General features: G+C 45.8%; 1 protein-coding gene across 3 annotated transcripts in view; it reads right to left on the minus strand.

Moving 5' to 3' along the window:
- Positions 1-7,004: 7,004 nt before the first annotated feature.
- Positions 7,005-15,403, minus strand: part of FBLN5 (fibulin 5) — a 91,184-nt gene continuing 82,785 nt past the window's right edge. For all 3 annotated transcript variants that reach the window (XM_019552423.1, XM_019552421.1, XM_019552424.1), the window contains exons 10-11: positions 11,530-11,725; positions 7,005-7,775 (exon numbers count right to left, since the gene is read on the minus strand). In XM_019552423.1, the coding sequence (XP_019407968.1) occupies positions 7,614-7,775; positions 11,530-11,725 (358 nt within the window). In that variant the 3' untranslated portion in view covers positions 7,005-7,613. The remainder of the gene's footprint in view (positions 7,776-11,529; positions 11,726-15,403) is intronic.

Here is a 15,403-nt window from a genome sequence, read left to right on the forward strand (position 1 = left end):
CCTTACTTTTTTGTGTATCCCTTGTAGAAATACATCTCCCCTGGTTTTGATCTGTGTTATAGATTACCATTATTGTTATTTATTCACATTACAATATTTCTAATCACCCTAACTGAGATCCATCCAGGCACTGTACAAGCACTGAATGAGAAATCTCTGCCCTTAAGAATTTATTGTCCAAATGGGTAAGGCAGTCAGAGGGCAGAAGAGGAAAGTAGTTGAAACGCTTTGCTCAAGCTGAAATGGTTGGACTGTAGTAGAGTCAGTTTCATGCAGCTCTGCATTCCCAGACCAGTTCCCTGTCTACTAGATCATATGAACTGTCAAATGTATACTATTCATAGGATAGTAAATGCATTGTAAAGACAGATTACGTAAGAGTTCCATGTGTGATATGCTGGGGGACTAGGAAAATAATATTTTGACTAGAACTGGAATTATAGTTCTGTCTGGTGCTTTAAAAAGGAATGCTATTGTAGGATTATGTAAATGTATGCATTTGTATTTTTAGATTTTATTATGTAGAAACTAACATATGTAGTCTTTTCTTTTAAGCATTTCTCTAATATATGTGCCTATAACTGACTATTGAAATCAGATCCCTAAATAGAAAATGAAGGGGTTAGCTGTTATAATCTTTTAGCAAATTGTTATTTTGTGGCTGGCAAATATTTTGGCAATATTGAGGTTGGCTGGAGTGACAGTGAGTGATGAAAGATTTTAGAACAGCTGGGAAATGGCTGAATTCCTTTATTTCCAGACTTTTCACATTCTTTCAAGGCACAGATATTTGTATAGAGTGTAGTACTGTTTTATGGGCATTTGCTGCAGTCTGCTAAACTAAACTTTCAACAAAGAGTTAACAAAGAGTTCTTGGGTTCTTTATGTCTTTGGTATTTTCCAATGAACCCCAAAGGTTAAAGAAGGTTCGGGTGGGGGTGTCTGAGAGAGAAGAGCCCTGGGAAACTGTAATACAGCTCAACAATGTGGGGTTTCTCTCTAGTAGATGAGGTCATAACAAGAAGAAAAAGGGGATCTTGGTGGAATATGGGAGTACTGAATGGATAGTAGCAGGTAACACAAAAGAGAAAAAGGGGACTTTAGCTGCAACAGAAAATGCTTTGCTCTTTAGGGCTAGGGACAGACATTACACATAAACCAGTTTAAATGATCAGAAACTGGTTTAAACCTGTAACAGAACAGATATTCAGAGCACGTAAACCAGTTTGAAAATGACTGAAACCAGTTTGAGATAAACTTGGTTGAATGAAGTATCAGACTTAACTGATTTAGGTCAAACCAGTTTATGCAATGTCTGTCCCAGACCCCTTACTGATTTAAGATAAAGCAGACTCCCCCAGCATCCTGGCATGCTCTCTGGGCTGGGTGGGGATCTCTGCTCCACAGCTGAGCTGGAACCTCCCCTCTGTTCCCTGGCCAGAGCTCCAGCAGAGACTGTGGCTGCTCCCCCTCACAACTCACTGCTAAGCAGGAATTCCACCCTCCCTTCTGCCTTGTGGAGAGATGTCTGTGTATTAGCTAACAGACCACATGCTGGCTATGGTCCATGCTGAGTCAACAAGTAGAATCAATAGGCAGAATCAACAGGAAGCTGGTAATGTCCCTCTGTTGTTTTCTTAATTGGGTGATAAACACTGTTATCAATTCTCTGCTGGGCTAATCAGAGTGTCCTGCCAGGGCCTGGCCATGCCCCCCTCAGCTCAGTGCTGTTGAAGGGAAGGGAGGACTGCTCTAGCACCTCCCAGCTTCTAGCTTGAGCCACTGGAGGCATGTGCCTGCATGTCTGAGAGGTCTGTGCAGTTACAAAGTGATGTAGCCTAGCCAAGTTAGACTAACCTGCAAAGATTGAATCATTTCAGGCTTTATGAATGTCTGTCCCTAGCCTAGAAGTTTTTTGTTTTAGCCCCATTAGATCCTGCTTCCCACTGCTAGTCCCTGTCCATCCTTATATGTCTCTCCATGCTTCTCCTTCAACTGCTCCATGACTGCTTCCCTGTCAGCCTTTCATCCTCTGCTTCTGTCTCAGCCCAGATGTAGCCTGGAGACACCAGCAGGTCATTTTATATTTAGTAAAGATGGTTTGTGTGTACATCTCTACTAGGGCTGTGCGAAACTTCAGTCCCAGATTTGATTTGACCCAATTCAGTGGCTGAATCTCTGAATCCAAATTGAATCAGGAGATGCTTTAATCTCTCTGAATCAATTTGGAGAGATTCAGAAAGATTCAGTGATTCAGATATACATACAGCTTTAAATGTTTTTTCTATATACCTCAAGGCACCAGGCGGCTCATGAATGCTGAGATGGTGGGGTGGATGGAGTGTCCTACAGGAGCATGGTGGGCTCTCCAGCATGCTTGGCAGCAGACCTGGAAATGGACCAGAAGCACTTCCGGTCCACTTCTGGATCCGCCTGGGAGCGCCCCACCCCCTGCCCCTGCATCCCCCTCCCAGCTCAGCAACTGGTGCCATCTGGGTCGGGGGAGGGGGGCAGTGCACTCTGTAGCAGACCCAGAAGAGACCAGAAGTACTTCCAGTCCTCTTCCAGGTTCGCCGCCGAGCACACGGGGGTCCCTCCTACGCTCCTGTGAGATGCTCCATCCACCCCAGCATCCCAGCGTTCATGACCCATGCCTGGTACTTCAAGGTATGTAGAAAAAACATTTAAAGCAGCGTCTATGTTTGAATTGCTGATTCCCTGAATCAGCATTGAATCTTCAGATTCGGATTTGGCTGAACCAAATCAAGGACAGTAATCCGAATCAACGAATCAAATTACTGTCCCCGATTTGGGCTGAATCCAAATCGGAATTGAATATGGCCCATTTCACACACCCCTAATCTCCATCAGATCCCAAGCAGTAGTTAAGGTAACCAGAGAGGACAGAACAGTAAAGAAACAAAGTATGGAGTCTTAATAAACACAACTCTGTGCAGAGCATTTTCCTACTCTGGCCCTATGGTACTAAAGTGTCTTCCAGGCTGAAAAAAAAAGAAAAGAAAAAAAGCAATGAGGTAAAGAAGGGGTTTTTCAGTTTAGAGCAACTGTTTTCAATGTATAGACCCTAGTATAAGTCAATTTCCCCATTCCTTCATGGGCTGTGTCCAGACATGTAGGCACTTATGGTTTGTGGCACTGCAAACCTCTTTGTGGTGCCACAAACCGTACACCCAGAATGTTAAAATGTGCCCTGCACTATAAATTTGCAGTGTGGGGGCAAAATTTGATACCAGGAATCCTGGTAGTAAAAAAAAAAGTCAAGAAAAGAAGTGGCGTGGCACATTACAATAGTGTGTGCTGGAATAAACAGAGGCTTGGTCCTCCAGAAAGGTGCTCTAGCTGCCAGCAAGAGCATCTCTATTATTTTATTTGTGCCCGGGCTGCTCCAGCAGGGAAAGAGCAATTTGCCCAAAGTGGGACAATTTGTCCCTCACCAAAGCACACATGCAGGCAAATTTGTGCCACTACTATTGTGCCTCTGCAAGCTCATGTCCCTGCACGTCTGGATGTGGCCAGGATGTGGCTGATAGAAGTAAAGCCACTCTGAACTTGGTGCTGACCAAAGGGGAGGACGAGATAGACAACCTAAAGATCAGAGGTACTCTGCACAACAGTGATCCTGATTTGATTAGATTCACCATCCACCAAAAGGCTGGGAATACTACCAGCAGAAAAGAAGTTCTAGACTTCAGAAGGGCAGACCTTGGTAAACTCAGCAACTTAGTCAGAAAATTCCTATGCAACCAGCAATTGGACAATTTGGGAGCTCAGGAATGGTGGTGCTTCTTTAAGGAGGCAATTCTCACTGCTCAAAAAGAGGCCATCCCCATGCAGTCAAAGAGAGGGCAACGGGCCAAGAGACTCATCTGGCTCAACAGGGACATTAAGGAAGTTCTCAAAAAGAAAAAAAATGGAAAAACAGTTCAGCATCCAGAGAAGAGTACACCCATATGGCCAGGGTCTGCAGACATGAGACGAGGAAAGCTCAGAGATGCATGGAAATCAAGCTAGCAACCAAAATTAGAGATAACAAAAAGTCCTTCTATAGGTACATAGGGAGCAAGAAAAAAATTTGAGCATGGAGGGGAAGGCCACAGTTGATCCCTGCAAAAACGCAGAGCTCTTTAATACTTACTTTGCATCAGTATTCCTGAAACCAGGCAAAAACTCTTCGCCTGTCCAGAGGCCCAGAAAATATGACAATGACAGCAGTCCACATAAAATCAGTCCCAAACAAATGAAGATACTCTTAAAACATTTGGAGGTTTTCAAGTTGGCTGGGCCAGATGACCTGCATCCAAGAGTGCTGAAAGAACTGGTCAGATTGATAGCGGTGCCTCTGGCAAGGCTGTTTGAGGAGTTGTGAAACTCAGGAGTGGTCCTTAATGACTGGAAGAAGGCTAATGTGGTACCCATCTTTAAGAAAGCAAAGAGGGACGACCCTGCTAATTATAGACTGGTCAGAATGACTTTGGTCCTGGGAAAAATCTTTGAAAAAATTGTAAAGGAGGCCATCAACAACAAGCTCACAACAGGTGGGGTACTGAGAAACAACCAGCATAGCTTTGTCGAGGGGAGGCCATGCCTGATAAACCTGATGTCCTTTTATGACCAGGTAACTAACCAGCTGGATGTGGGACAGGAGGTGGACGTCTTCTACCTAGACTTCAACAAGGTCTTTAATAATGTTTCCCATGGAATTCTCAACCAAGTTGAAGGGTACCAGCCTAGACCAGGCTACAGTGAGGTGGGTTGGCAACTGGCTCAGCGGCTGATTCCAGCGAATTGTAATTGATGGGATGGCCTCGTCCTGGAGGGCTGTCTCCAGTGGTATCCCCCAGGGATCAGTGCTCTTTAATATCTTTATCAGTGATCTACATGAGGGAGTGGAAAGAGCAACGATTAAGTTTGCAGATGATACCAAGCCGTAGGGACATGTGGGCACATCTGAGTATACAGCAAGGATCCAGGATAACCTTGACAGGCTGGTCCTGTGGGCTGAATGCAATCAGATGAGGTTCAATAGGGACAGGTGCCAGGTCCTTCATCTGGGTAGGAATAACCTTCACCGTATCTATATGATGGGTGGTGGTCCACTGGCTGGCACTGCATCTGAAAGGGACCTGAGGGTAACAATTGACCAGAGTATGAATATCAGCCATTAGTGGGATGAAGTCACCAACAAAGCAAATAGAACTCTGGCATGCATCAGTTGATGTGTTACCAATAGATCCAGAGAGGTGCTCCTCCCCCTCTATTTGGTGTTAGTGAGGCCATAGCTGGAGTACGGTGTCCAGTTCTGGGCACTGCACTTCAAGAAGGATGTGGATAAGCTTGAAAGGGTGTATAGAAGAGTCATCCACATGATCAAAGGCCTGGGGGAGGGGTAGGCCCTATGAGGAGAGATTTCAGAATCTGAGTCTGTTCAGTCTGATTAAAGAAGACTGAGGGGTGACTTGATAGCCACCTACAAGTTTACCAGGGGTGAACACCAGGATCTAGGGGAGCAACTCTCCAGAAAGGTAGCCCTTGGGAGGACGAGGTCCAATGAGCACAAGCTAGTCAAGGAAAAGGTTAGACTAGATATAAGGAAAAACTTCTCTTCTGTAAGAGTAACTAGAATCTGGAACACACTCCCAGCAGAGTGGTTCAGTCACCATCCCTGGCGGTGTTCAGGATGAGGCTGGACAAACACCTCATTGAGCTCATTTGAGCCCATATACCTCCTGACCATGGCAGGGGACCAGACTTGATGATCTTACAGGTCCCTTCTATTCTATGATCCTATGATTCTAAGTCTGTGCCTGAGAGCTTCCCAAACCTGTATTGCTCTTCTTTATATCCCCACTGATACTTTTCTATAATATTAGTTCCATGCTGACTCCTGTGAGAGAGTGTGGACAGTCCAATCCAAATTCTTTACATTGTACATCTTTGTAAATCCCCTTCAAGAATGCTAGAGCCACCTGTCCTTGGAAAGGTCAGCAAAGGTTACTCTTTGTTGGCCAAGTCATCTCGGGAAAAAAACATTATCCAGAGAAGGAAAGGTCAACACAAAATTAATTTAAAATGCAGCAGGCATGCTTATGTGAGACATTTACTGTGCAGTAAATGTCTCAGCATCTCCATGTGCACTCCTATTAGGGTGCACAAAATTAATAAACTCCAGAGCAGGGGAGTACTTGTACCCTGCTGTTGAGTTTTTTCATGTGCAGCAGCACACGTGTAGACACTTTTTGGCTAGCCCCACATTGAAGCTCCCTCGTGCCCCAGCCAGCCCTTCCACAGCACATGGATCCAGGAGGAGAAGCCTTGGGCTTGCAGGCTGACCCCTGGGCCCCACTGCCAGCCAGGGTGGCTCTGACAAGGCTCCACATGCTGCACATGAATAAACTCTGCAGCCGAAAGCTATGGAGTTAATTGCTCCCAGACCCACCCAGCAAGAATAAAATCCAAACACCGCTGAAATCAGTGGCAAAAGTAGTGTTGGTTTTAGTGGGGCTGGGATTGTAGTCCCCCACCCCCTCTCCCCCCCAGTTATTTTTTTTATGTTTTCCCAAATGTTTAAGTAAAATTCTACTCTGGGCTGAGAAGTAGTATGTATAATTTCTGGTGGTTTATTTTCTTCTGGAGAAAGCTGGGCAGGACTAAAATTAATATTGGGTTTGAAGGGAAAATTAACTATAACTATGGAACTAGTACTACAATCTCATAGTTGTTACAAACTATGTGCAATTATTTAACTGTGAAAAGCCATGAGGACTGAGGACCTGATGGTTATTTGATTTAGGGCCCCTTGATACTAGTCTGTTTAGGTGAGCTTACAGTTTCAAGGGGTGCTAGTACAATTAAGAATCAAGCTCTAAATAGTGCAAAATGCACCATAGAGCCTTCTGAACTTAATTATTTTTTTTAAAAGCATAATGGAGCAAGAAACCCACATAGGTGACACTTTGTTAAAAAGCAAGGGATTAAACATCCAGTCAGACATAGTACAACCTGTATTTTGAAATGAATTTACAGTGTGAAACTATAGTGAAACTAAAACAAATGCAGGGACAACTGAGACAAGGTGTATAACTGACAATCCAGAGGTAATTGGAAATGGTAATTAGTGTTTCTCAGAGTCCATGTTTGAAATGGTGAAATTTGGGTTTTTTGTGGGGGAGGGGTTGATTTGGCTTCCTTTTTAAGTGAAAAAAAGCAAAATTGCATAAGCCAGCTTTTCATCAGTTTCTTTGGTGCCTTTGCTAAGCAGACTGCAGTTACAGAGGTGGAGAGGTTCACAGTCTTTGGAGCATAGAATCATACTCTAGAAAAGTTTAAAATAACAAAAGAGGTTCTTAAACCATATAACCACATATAGAATCATATGGGATCTGCTGACAATATATGTTCAGATGTCTGCATCCTGGAAAGGACTGTACATGAAGAGGCCTCTCTCATCAGACTGGCATAGGCCGTTGTGTCTATGTTAATACTGATTTGGTTTTGAGCTGCTATGTGTACTGACTTCTGAGGAGAAAGTTCTGCAAAATATGTGTCTCTGTTGTTGTTGCTTTATTAATGTTTAAAGGGGATGAACTCAAGGTTTAGAATGAGTACTGTGATACATAAATCCTCAGCCGGATGACAGAGCTTCCCCTGAAGTTGACGACAGTGTTAACAGTGATCATTTCCAAGTCCAACTGAATGTCACGTGGTCCTTTCACAGGACGGGTCATCACTAGAGTAGCGCTGATAGGCCCTGTTTGCTGTGAACAAAACAAAAGTAAGTAGGTGAGATTTTCAAAGATTGCACATGAAGTTTATGATGAAGCTCATGTGTAGCTGAAATGAGGGGCATATGTACACAACACTTTAAAGTGGGCTAAATGCTTTTGCACCACTTTAATGGTGGCAGAGTTTGCATGCCTCAGCAATGTATAGTGCATTAATTCCAGCCGCTGTAGGAAATTTGGCAGTGTAATGCACCTTAAATGACTTGGGGTGCAGCAAACTAAAACTCCTCTGAGGGGCTTTAGTTTGCTGCCCCTGCAGCCATGGAGTGAAGCACCGGGCTCCATGCAGCTCCACAGCTCTGCAGGAAGCCCTGCAGCCAGCCTGGCAGCAGCCCGGGAATGCAGGCTCCGCCCAAGAGAAGCAGCAACCCTGATCTTTTTTTTCCCTCTCCCTTGGAGCCTGTCTGCCTGCCTGCCTAAGATGCTTCCCTCTGCAGCTGCAGTGCCCCCCAGACCACCCAAGCCAGGTGCCACCTGGGGTGGGGGGGCATCACTGCCACGGAGGGAAGCACCAGCCCAAGGACCCCTCACAGCCCAGGGACCCCTCCACCCACCAGGAGAGAAGCAGGTAAGTTGGGTGTGTGCCCGACATGGGAGTTTAATCAGCTCTAAATTGAAGCAATGTTTTTAAAAACCCACCGCTTCAACTTAGGGCCCCTGTTTTGTCTACATATGCCCTTAGGCATCACTAACAGGTCCAGAGAGGTCTTGCTCCCCCTCTATGTGGTCAGGCCGCAGCTGGAGTACTGTGTCCAGTTCTGGGCGCCGCACTTTGGGGGGGATGTGGAGAACCTGAAGAGGGTCCAGAGGAGGGCCACTCATATGGTTGAGGGCCTCCATGGCCAGCCCTATGAGGAGAGGCTGAGGGACGTGAATCTCTTCAGTCTCCACAAGAGGAAACTATGGGGGGATCTTGTGGCTGCCTACAACCTTATCAGGGGCCAGCAGCAGGGACTCAGGGAAAGTCTGTTCACCAGGGACCCCCTTGGAGTCACCAGGAACAATGGCCACAAGCTGAGGGAGGATAGCTTTAGGTTAGATATTAGGAAGAACTACTTCACTGTAAGGGTGGCCAGAGCCTGGAATAGACTTCCCAGAGGGGTGGTGCTCTTCAAGAGGAGACTGGATAGGCACCTGGCTGGGGTCTTATGACCCCTCCCACCCCCAGTGCTCATTCCTGCTCATGGCAGGGGGTCGGACTTGATGATCTGTCTAGGTCCCTTATGACTCATTGATTCTATGATTCTATGATCTTATGGTTATGATTCTATAATAACTTGCAACAACCAGTGGTCTTTCTATATAGCTCCTTTTGTTAATTCTGTGGGGTGGGAAGCAAGGGGGAAAAAGTAAGGTTATCATCATTTCTGTTTTACAGTTGGAAAAATTTGGGCACAGAGAGGTAAAGTGACTTGCTCAAAGTCATAGAGCAATTCAACAGCATAGCTAGAAATTAAAGCCAGGTTTCCTGACTCCTCCTTGAGTGTCTTCTCCATTGACTTTGTGAGTTATTGGATAGCAGGCCGACAAACTAGAATGCTGGAAATGCTGGTTTAATAAGTGGCACTATTGAAACAACATTCTAGTGTGGTGATAGAAGACACTGTGCTGCTCCCACTGCAATACATTGAATGAATTACAACACAAAGGCTAGTAAAAATTCATTTGCTGTAGTTATATTGTACCTACATAAATATGCCCTCCGTTTTCAGTTGGGAAAGATACTTTTCATTTCCAATCCCAAACTGTTGTACTTTCTAAAGTACTTCAACCCACAGGTAGCTGCACTTCCAAGGTGTGTGAAGTGTCAGTCTGTACCAATTAATAACTCATTGTGGAATCATTGAAGATGCAAGATTCTGTGGTACATATAAATCCATCATTATTATCTGGAGAAAAGATAGAAATATGGATTTAAAAGGTTCTGACATGTTGGGTGAGGTATTTTTTTCCTGCTTCCACTGGCTCTTAAACTTTTTGGAATATATTTTTGGTCTGATGGTTAGAGAATATATTTCTTTAAAGAGACAATGTGGAGTAGTTTCAAGTAGGACTGTGGGAAATTTTGCCAGCCATTTCATTTCAATACTGTTTCAACCAATTTCGAGGTCGAAACAGCAAAATCGGAACAAAGCAAAGGCCGTCAAAATAGCCTTGAAACAAACAATGTTAGTCAAAACGTTTGGACCATATGCTGGGGATGGGAAGTCAGTCCATCTGGGTTGACTCCCCTAGCCCCCACACTAGATCTCCATCCCCGGCACCAGATCACGTGGGAGTGGGAAGCAGCCCAGGTGGGCTGCTCCTCCATCCTTTGTGCTAGATCACACTGGGAGGCAGAAGGCAGCCCATCTGGGCTGCCTTCCCATCCCTGATGCTAGATTCCGCAGGGGGTAGAAGGCAACCCAGCTGAGCTGCTTTCCCATCACCCACACTAGATCACGCAGGGGGCGGGAGCTGCCTCTCACCCCCCACGTGATCTAGCACAGGGGATGGGAAAGCAGCCCAGATGGGCTGCCTCCCGCCCTGGCGTAATCTAGCACTGGGGATGGAGAGTCAGCTCAGATGGACTGACACCCCATCCCCAGCAAACCATCGAAACAGCATCAAAACAGCCTTTTTGTTTCAACGGAACAAAATGGAACAGCTGTTTCCACTCTAAATGAAACTCAAAACTGAACACTGTTCTGTTGAACCTTCAAAACTGAAAGCGAAATGGAATGGTGCCATTTTGCACAGCCCTAGTTTCAAGTACCAACATTTAAAACTAGGTGTATTAAAGAAAGCTTTGTGGGAATAGAAAAATATTCTTTTATATTTTTCCAGATTGAACAGAAACAGCATTGTTTATACAATGTTACAAATGTGGACCCTTTGCAGATGCTTCTAAAATATATTTTCTCTGCGGGTGACTGGGGGTCAGATTTTCAGAACTGCTAGACAGATATCACCATCTCAGATCTGAAGACTGTTTTGAAAATCTGGCTCTTCTTTAGAGACCTAAATGGAGATAAGTGCTTGAAAATCTGGGGAAAACTGTAGGTTCTGTGGATCCATGGTGGCATTTTCAGCATCAATTTAACATCTTAATAGAGACTCACACTTACAAAGTGAAACATGCTGTACTGAAAAATAAAATCCTAGCCAGGGCATCTGGGTTATCCCCTACTATGTTCTGGAAAAGTATCACAGAACCATGAACTGGCAGTAGGACGGCCTACTGAAGATAGGGTGCATGGACTTAGGGTTAGCAGCCGACCAGACATGTAGCTGCCTGTCTCTAACAACACAACAGTGTCTGCCCTTCTTACCCTCATGGCCTGAAGCTGCCCTTCTTTCATTCAGTTTTCAAAACAATGAATAGGCACTACTTGCTGCTTATGCACTAGAGACCTTGATTATTTTATTGGACAAGCTGGGGCAAAATGTAAGACCCTGGGTATTTTATGGAATGGCACATGGTCAACCTGCTGTGCTGATTCAGTGAATTTAGTGCCCCTTCCTTCTCTTTGGTAAATCACTTCCCTGTAGAACCAGCATCCTTTCCAACAGCAGCCTGCTGTGATGTATTAATAGGTACATTATAGTTCATGGCTTTGGCTGTTGTGAAACACATCAGCCCCTAAGAAATATCTTGTTATGTAGGTACACAGTATATATTGAAAATATAGTTCAGCTATCAAAGAAGAATGCAGTAAACTATCAGGTAACCAGTTCTCACACTCACCCGCATGTAGAATTCTCTGCCCTCATTGCCTGATTTGATTTGGAAGATGTAATAGGCACCGGGATAGCGACTTGTTGCTTGCATTTGAAAGATGTCAGAAGGCACAGACCGTCCCGACACCATGTCCATGTCTCTATAGAGGATGGTGAATGGCTGTTCTCTGCAACCAGGGTTTTCAGCAGGACACATGCAGCGACTGAGGTGAACAAAATTTATCATCAATGTTTAGTGAATCCTACAACATTTACTTCTTTATATTTTAATATAGTTGCAAAACATAGTAAGTACACAGTTCTAAAGTGATTGCAAGGGCCAAAGCAACCTTCAATTCTGCTGCTCACATTGAGACCTCTGCATAGCTCTACCCATCCCTACCTACATTTCTGCCTTCTTCCTCCTTCCTTCTAGGATCTGACAATGTTTCTTTTCTGATTGCACTCTTTGACATTCAAGAATTCAGATTTTCTTCCAGGCAGCTCTGCTGATATGAAATAGACATGTGACTGTAAGCTGTTCAGGAACCTGTTAATTATTGGCCCAGATTTATGTCATGTTACTTGTTTCATGCCACAAGTTGTATGCAGCACATCCAGAGGCAGGTCAGAGCCACAGAATCCAACCATTCCACAGCTCAGGGGCTCAGAGTTCAGTTTCAGACACATCTGTAATGAAATGAACTTGGAGATGACAGTTTAAGCAGTTGCCTCCCTTTTCGTACATGAATCAGTCATAAAAGAGCTTACAGGTAGCCTAAAGCTGAGCAAATGTTGGACCAAAAAATCGTTATTAATCAATAAAAGCAAGTTCTATTTTAATACTGTCATGCTCTTCATGGCTAATTTACCAACAAGGCCAACCAGAAACAGAAAAGACAACTTATTTAGGGCTAAGGACAGACATTACACATAAACCAGTTTAAGTGATCTTCAGAAACTGGTTTAAACATGTAACAGAACAGATGCACAGGAGGTGGTTCAAGCACCTACTTTGAATGCCTTCAAGAGAAATTTGGATGTTTATCTTGCTGGAATCCTATGACCCCTGCTGACTTCCTGCCCCTAGGACAGGGGGCTGGACTCGATGATCTTCCGAGGTCCCTTCCAGCCCTAATGTCTATGAAATCTATTAACTCTATGAAACCAGTTTGAGAATGGCTAAAACCAGTTTAAGATAAACCTGGTTAAATGTAGTATCAGACTTAACTGATTTAGCTCAAACTGCAATGTCTGTCCCAGCCCCCTTACTGGTTTAAGATAAACCAGACTCCCCCAGCTTCCTGGCATGCTCTCTGGGCTGGGCGGGGTTCTTTGCTCCACAGCAGGGCCGGCCCCTCTCCTCGTTTCCTGGCTGCAGCTTCTCCTGTCCCCTCACCACTCCCTCTTTAGCAGGAATTCCCCCCTCCCCTCTGCCTTGCTGAGGAGGTATCTGTGTATTAGCTAGCAGACCACATGCTGGCTGCAGTCTGTGCTGAGTCAACAGGTAAAATCAACAGGCAGGATCAACAAGTAGCTGGTAACGTCCCTTTGTTGTTTTCTTTATTGGGTGTGCCTGCATTTCTGGGATGTCTGTCCAGTTACAAAACTGATTTAGCATAGCCAGGTTAGACTAACCTGCAAATATTGAATCAGTTCAGGCTCAGGCTTTTTGAATGTCTGTCCCTAGCCAAAGTCATCACATTTTTAAGAGGATGCAATAATCACAACATGTAACACATAACATCACAAACTCTTTAGGTTATTAAATTTCCTTGAACTTCATTAACATGAAGGCAAGGTTTCCCAGTGTTGCCTTGTGCCCTTTTAGAACATGAAGAGTGGCTACACTGCAATCTCTGAAAACCAGGAAATGCAATGTTAAGGGCCCTCCTTTTCAACAAAACCTTTACTCCAACCCCTGGCACTAGGAATGGCTTGGTCAGGTGGTGCAAAAATTAACAAATTATCCAAGGAAGTGATGGCTTTTCCATCCCTTGCTCCAAATAAAGACTGAATTTCTTCCTGCAAGATGCTTTAATCACAAGTTATTTGATGGAATTCTGTAGTCTGATATGTTGAAGGCCAGATTACATGATCTACTGGTTCCTTCTGGCCTTAAAATCTTTGAATGTGTGATATAATCAGAAGTGAGGAAGGACTAAAAGAATATGCTATTGTTTACATTATATTCCACTATTCTGAATTGCACTGAATCATTTTCTATGATTCATCTGCATGCACCCAGCTATGTTCAATATGTTGCATGTTGCTGTACTGAATAGTGGACAGATTAACTGAAGCAGGTTGGTAATCCTGTGATATGAAGAGAGAGGTGTGTCCGTACTTTGAAAGTATGGCTCATTTCATTGCTGAGCTCTGTAGGTTGTGTCAATAGCAGTGTAGAGAGGCCTTCTTGCCATGGGATTACCAGCAGCCTGGTGGTCTGTCACAGGAGCACTGAGGTGTCCTGTTCCTAAGCAGTGGAGAAGGGTAGCTGCCAATCTCCAGGACAGCTCAGATGCTGGTTGCTGTGGCAACCAGGCGGGTCATGTGACCAGAAGTGGGCAGGGCTGTGCCTTTATAAATAGCCCAGGCCGGAGCCTGGGGAGCAGTTCCCTTCTGGCAGCCGCAGGAGCAGGAGCTCTGCGGGAGAGCGGAGCTGATGGTTGCAGCATGACCACCCCAGCGGCTACGGCATGGTTAGAGAGCCAAGGAAGCATAGGCCGTATGTTATAAGCCAGAAGGCTTCTTGTTGTTATGTTGCAGCCATTTGGCTCATGGTTTAGTTATCATTAGACCGGAGGACCGGGTGAGGCTGTAGGGGCGTGAGGAGGCCTCACAGGATCTCCCCAGCTGTGTGGGGGTTCCCAGAGCCCTGTGTGGGCAACAGAGTGGTGCCTGGGGTGGCACAGCTATTCAGTGTGGAGGCGGCACAGCGGGTAGCCCTGAGTGAATGATAGTGAGAGGCCCGAGTAGGGCAGAGGACCCCGCTCAAGGGGCCGAGCACCAGAGTGAAGCCTGTAGGGACTCATGTTGGGTTCCAGGTGTGGGAGCCACATGAGTGGAAGGCTAGGGTGGGTGCTGTAAAGATGATTAGCCTGGTGAGGGCGAGCCAGGGGCTATTTAGGGCCCGGAGAAGGTGCCGAGAAGCTGTGGGAGCGGGCACGTGTTGAAGAGAGGCCCCAGGCCGGGCACGTATAGTATAAAGCCACCCCAAGGGGGGGCATGTTCTATTGACAGCCACCCCAAGACGGGTGTGGTCTAAAAGGGGTTCCAGAGGGCTTCCACAGCAATAGGAATCCCAAGGAACCAGAGGGGCCAGGTAAGGCTCCGGCAGCCTGAGCCTAACTGGACTGACATGATTGATGGGACCAAGTGGGCCTAGAGGGGCCAGGTAAGACTTAAGTCATCTGAGCCTAATTGGACAATCATTATTGACAGGACCCAGAGGGGCCAGGTAAGGCTCAGGCCGCCTGAGCCCAATTGCTACAGGTAATGAATACAAATACCTAATACGGATTGCGGAGGGGCACCAGAGAAGTGCGCTGGTTGTGGGCCAAGCCCAGGGGCGCCAGGTAGGGCGCTGGTTGTGGGCCAAGCCCAGGGGCGCCAGGTAGGGTGCAGAAGGTCAAGGACCAGATAACGTCTAGGCAGAGCTGCGAGGCTTGGGGTGTGCTAAAGGGGAGGTAGGAGGCACGCATTGCCCATAAGGCCGGGGTGCATTGAGGCACCCCACTCGGAACGGGGAATAGTATTAGCACGGTGTCCAGGGCGATAAGAGGCAGCCTCCCATATTGAACCTTATAACATCAAAGATGTGGCGGGTGAGTAGAGGGTGCTGGATTGCCTGATTGACACGGCAGGGGGGTGCTAGTGAGATCACGGCCGCTCCTAGGCCC

Source organism: Crocodylus porosus, unplaced genomic scaffold, assembly GCF_001723895.1.
Source record: "Crocodylus porosus isolate Cpor-Errol unplaced genomic scaffold, CroPor_comp1, whole genome shotgun sequence".
Lineage (NCBI taxonomy): Eukaryota > Metazoa > Chordata > Crocodylia > Crocodylidae > Crocodylus > Crocodylus porosus.